Source organism: Poromitra crassiceps, assembly GCF_964638095.1.
Source record: "Poromitra crassiceps genome assembly, chromosome: 1".
Taxonomy (NCBI): Eukaryota; Metazoa; Chordata; class Actinopteri; order Beryciformes; family Melamphaidae; genus Poromitra; species Poromitra crassiceps.
The window spans coordinates 16009900-16015366 of NC_139623.1; the positions used below are offsets into that span (position 1 = coordinate 16009900).

Consider the following 5467-nt stretch of genomic DNA (forward strand, 5'->3'; position numbering starts at 1 on the left):
TTAATTTTCACCGATTATCGATTTTGGAAAATTTTCAAAATGAACATCCCTACTTGACATAGAGCATTTCAGTCAGTCAGTCAGTCAGCTTCCTTCAGACAGAGCCAGATGTAGGCCGGCAGCCAGCTGCCTGGCAAAAAGTGGAGGTTAACCCACACTGGACCAACATCCATGTAGAAAATGTGGCCTCCATCACTGATATGATGAAATAGAAAATTGCGCACTTCGCAGGCCAAATTTATTTATTTATTTATTTATTATTTATTTATTTATTTATTTATTTATTTATTTATTTATTTATTTATTTATTTATTTTTATTTTTTGGGGGAGACAAAACTCATGTCAATTCATGTGCTTAGCGCGCTCGGAATCACCCAGACCATTGTGACATCATGTCACAAAGTCTATGTGAGTGTGAAGGCGTACAATACGCAAAATATTGCTGCAGCACCCCCTGTCGGCACTTTTTTTTCCATGTTTTTCCCCCGCATCAGATTCATGCCAGACCCCTCAAAAGTGTTTTGGCAAATTTTGGAGCAATGTTGTCTTGCAACTCCGGACAAACAGACAGACATAGTAGTACTGTATAGCAATCGGATTGCAATCTGATCACCCAAAATGCATGTTAACGCCAGGTGTAAATGAAATCAGGCTAATGTGGTCAAGCACTATCCGATTGCAATCTGATCATAGAAAATGCATGTTAGTGCCAGGTGTAAATGGCCTCATTGTGACATCATCCATTTTAGATAAATGTATTCCGTTACTCCCTTACCCTGCTCTCGAGTCTCGACAACCCTTCCATTGCTCCCCTCTGTATTTACATCTCTGCAGTTTTGAAGACTTTGTCCTCTTTGTGTAACACTCAACCCCCCTCCGTCCTGCAGATGAGTTCGTGCAGCAGCCGTGCGTTGACCATCTTGTCCACGGTGTTTGGCGCCTGTGGGCTGCTGCTGGTGGGGGTGGCCGTGTCCACAGATTACTGGCTGATCATGGTGGAGGGCATTATCCTGCAGCAGAACCAGACCCAGGAGGTGAAGATGGCCCTGCATTCAGGCCTCTGGAGAGTCTGCTTTGTAGCTGGTAGGGAGATGCTTACCAATTTGTTTGCATGCACAAAATATAGCACTTGTGAACACTGGCACGTGCATTGGAACACAGCAATTTGCTCAAATATTCACATGGACAAATGAACACGATGACCCACAGCAGGCGCACACATACATGCAAGCAATGCTAGTACAGTATGTGTGCGCATATGTAAACATCTTTACATGGAATGCCGAGAAAGAGGGGGAGGAGAGTGACAGTTAAAGAGAGCAAGAAGAGAACGAGGAGGAAAGCATATAGCCTCTAGAATCATTGCTGTCACAAAATATAAACATGACCTGTGAGCAGGACAGCTGCACAGACACACACGTGTGTGTGTGTGTGTGTGTGTGTGTGTGTGTGTGTGTGCGCGCGTCTGACTTTGATCCTAACAAGCGCAAACCTTTACTGTAAGCCCACGGTGCCACTCCCCCTACGACCCCTCTTCCCTCACCCCCCCTGCCGCCCCAAACACCACCCATATCCCCCTAGCCACTAATCCTACCCACCCCGCGAATCCCGACTCTCTAGCACCTTCCTATCCTTAGCTACATCCATTTCCCCACTAAACTCACTAAACATCCATGACTGAGTGAGTGAGTGAGTCAGTGAGAGAGTGAGGGAGCGAGTGAGTGAGTGAGTGAGTGAGGGAGGGAGTGATTGAGTGAGTGAGGGAGGGAGTGATTGAGTGAATGAGTGAGTGAGGGAGGGAGGGAGTGAGTGAGGGAGGGAGGGAGGGAGGGAGGGAGGGAGTGATTGAGTGAGTGAGGGAGGGGGGGAGGGAGGGAGGGAGGGAGGGAGTGATTGAGTGAGTGATTGAGGGAGGGAGGGAGGGAGGGAGTGAGAGAGTGAGTGAGTGAGTGAGTGAGGGAGTGATTGAGTGAGGGAGGGAGGGAGTGATTCAGTGAGTGAGTGAGGGAGGGAGGGAGGGAGTGAGTGAGTCAGTGAGAGAGTGAGTGAGTGAGTGAGTGAGTGAGTGAGGGAGGGAGTGATTGAGTGAGGGAGGAAGGGAGTGATTCAGTGAGTGAGTGAGGGAGGGAGGGAGGGAGGGAGGGAGGGAGGGAGGAAGGAAGGGAGTGAGGGAGGGAGTGAGGGAGTGTGGGTCCTGACTTTTCCATCTTATGACCCCGGCAGGACCGCTGGCACAGTGCTGTAGGAAAGAGAAACTCTAGCATTTTCCATTTTCTGTTTCCTCTCAGGATCAGAAAATGGCAGGTGTGTAGCATCGGAGTACTTCACTGAACCAGAGATAGAGATCACCACTGAAAACACAGCAAACATTCTCAGTGAGTATAACATAACAACCCAGTGAAATGACACCTCTTCTTCAGTTTATGAATAACTGGAGAGCCCCCCTGCTGATTGATTGTAGCTACTGAAATATGAACATAATCTCTCTCAGCCTAATTATGTAGTACTGCCTTGAGACTTAGAAAATGGCTTCCTTGTACCAGAATATCATCCTGTTATCCACATACATACATACATTGTTCCCCAATTAATTCCCTAAATGAGGTGTAACTGTCTATCCAGGATTTCATCCCACCCTGCACTATATCCATTTCGGAAAAATGTTGCTACCTAAAATTTCTCAGTCAATTTTTCAAATATGATATTATCTTCAAAATAAACGGACTTAATATTAATAGTAATTTGTCAAACTTTCATAGCAGTAATCATTTTGCCAGAATCCAGTATTTTCAAATGGTGGATTAGTCATTAAGAAAATCCAATATTAGTGACATGAGGTTTTTGACTATTCAGGTAGGAGCACAATTAGCTGTAATAGAGCATTCTGTTACAATAATAGCTGTGCTGAAACTCTTGTGCTTTCCTGTTATCTTGCAATGTCTTGCCTTTTAGTAGCATTTGAGGTCACAGCATCCTTTCCCCACAGAGGCCATTTACACCTGGCGTTAACATGTGGTTTCTGCCATCAGATTGCAATCAGATTATGTTTTATCACTTGAAAGTACAGTACAGTAAACACCCCCAAGACACATTGAAGAAGGATTGCAATGATCAGCCAAACCACCTCCGGAGGTGGTCAGGGATGCATTGTGTACACATTGAACACAAGTGTAAATGCAATGTGTCCTCTCAATCTGGATACAGCAACTGTATGCGGATTGAGAGGACAACCATTTCGCATGTTAATGCCAGGTGTAAATGGAATCATAGTTACAAAGCAATTAGACAATTCATCAAATATTCTGTTGAGATTTGACTACGCCTTGAGAAAAGCAGATCATTGTGAGGGGAATACAGTTCCCCATATTTTCATTGGCAAATCAAATTCTCCTTCCAGTGCGCTTTAAAAGGTCCAGGGACATACAGTATCTCATGAACATATCCTACCAACTTTGTCCGACTCTGTGACCTCTCTCCCCATAGAGATGGTGCGTACAGCCACGCCCTTCCCAATGGTGTCGCTGCTCTTCGTCTTCACGGCCTTCGTCATCAGCAACATCGGACACATCCGGCCCCAGCGGACCATCCTGGCCTTTGTCTCTGGTATCTTCTTCATCCTCTCAGGTAGGACCCATTACTCAAGTCCTGCTGTCACTGCTCCTTCACTCTGTGATTGATTACCGCTGCCTGGCGTGTCCTGTGTCACACATAGAGACACTCCATCACTAATGTATTTTTAGTGTATGATGCAGGTGTGTCACCAGGATTGATTTTAAATACCGTATCGCTTTTAAAGTTCTGTGTTCATTGGACTTAAACTGGCTGCATATTTAAGATCAGCCTTTCCTGGGGCATCTGAGTAGTGCAGCGGTAGATTCCCCGAGGGTCGCAGGTTCAAGCCCCTGTGTTACCTCTGGCTCATGGTCTCGCTGGCCAGCCTCCTCTCCCTTCCGTCCGAGGAGTCTGGCACCGCAGGTCTCCATAGCTGGGATAAACCCTCCTCTGCTCTACAGCTGCTCTCCCATTGCAGCGACTGTTTCGGTGGCAGCCGGATGTCCACTCCCGGCTTATTACAAGCTCTGTCATTGGCTCCGACCATGTCAATCAGATCGCTGTAAATAGTGCCCTGCCGCCGCAGTGAAAACAACGCTAACTAGCTAGCAAGCTAATGGCAGAAACCTACACGCTAGCTCGTTGCTACATGCTGAAAACGGCAAGTTGGATTGTTTGAAACTATTTTCCAAGGACACTGCCGCTCAGTGCCGCCCATCGCAATCCCACTATGCAGATCTGCGGCGCCAGACTCCTCGGACAGAAGGGAGAGGAGGCTGGCCAGCGAGACTACCTCTGGCTTGGTCGGACGTCCATACAGACAAAAAATGGCCGTGTCTGTGGGTGGGAAGCCGGATTAGGGGTGACCTGATCACTGTACTAGTGCCTCTGGTCAGTCGGGGTGCCTGTTCGGGGGAGGGGAACTCGGAGGGTAGCATGATCCTCCAACACGCTACGTCCTGCCGGTGAAACTTCTCGCTGTAAGGTGAAAAGAAGCGGCTGACGACGGCACATGTATCAGAGGAGCATGTGCTAGTCTGCAACTCTCCCCATAGGCAGAGGGGGTGGAGCAACGACTGGGACAGGGAATTGGCCAAATATTGTAATTGGCTTTGGATAAAAGCGGCTGCTAAATGATGTAATGTAATGTACAGCTGGGGAGAAAATGGGGTGGGGGAGATAAGGGCAAAAAAGAAGGAGCTTGGGACGATGGGTTGACCGAAATATTTCAAACGTGTGCATGCAGTATTCCTTAAGCCCCATCTGCAAGCTGCTCAGCTGATTTTTCTGCATAGTGTAGTTAACCCTCTTGAACAGCAGGTGGCTGTAATGGCGCCGTTTCTTGCACTCAGTGAAGGAGAAAGACTGTTTGGAACAAATAATTGGAGCTCATATTCACTGCAGAGTGTTTCACTTCGCATCTGAGGAGGAAGCTGCATCTACTGTATGACAACACCAGCCTGCCATAACAGCAGGAAGCTGCATCTACTGTATGACAACACCAGCCTGTCATAACAGCAGGAAGCTGCATCTACTCTATGACAACACCAGCCTGTCATAACAGCAGGAAGCTGCATCTACTGTATGACAACACCAGCCTGCCATAACAGACTGTTTCACTTCACATCTGAGGAGGACACCAGCCTGTCATAACAGGAAGAAGCTGCATCTACTGTATGACAACACCAGCCTGTCATAACAGCAGGAAGCTGCATCTACTGTATGACAACACCAGCCTGTCATAACAGCAGGAAGCTGCATCTACTCTATGACAACACCAGCCTGTCATAACAGCAGGAAGCTGCATCTACTGTATGACAACACCAGCCTGCCATAACAGAGTGTTTCACTTCACATCTGAGGAGGACACCAGCCTGTCATAACAGGAAGAAGCTGCATCTACTGTATGACAAC

General features: G+C 47.3%; 1 protein-coding gene across 1 annotated transcript in view; it reads left to right on the forward strand.

Annotated features, from left to right (window-relative positions):
* Positions 1–888: 888 nt before the first annotated feature.
* cacng7b (calcium channel, voltage-dependent, gamma subunit 7b) overlaps positions 889–5467 on the forward strand; it is a gene marked incomplete at both ends in the record, with an annotated part of 18555 nt that continues 13976 nt past the window's right edge. The window contains 3 exons of the mRNA XM_083637818.1: positions 889–1084; positions 2290–2376; positions 3485–3625. Of these exons, the coding sequence (XP_083493944.1) occupies positions 889–1084; positions 2290–2376; positions 3485–3625 (424 nt within the window). The remainder of the gene's footprint in view (positions 1085–2289; positions 2377–3484; positions 3626–5467) is intronic.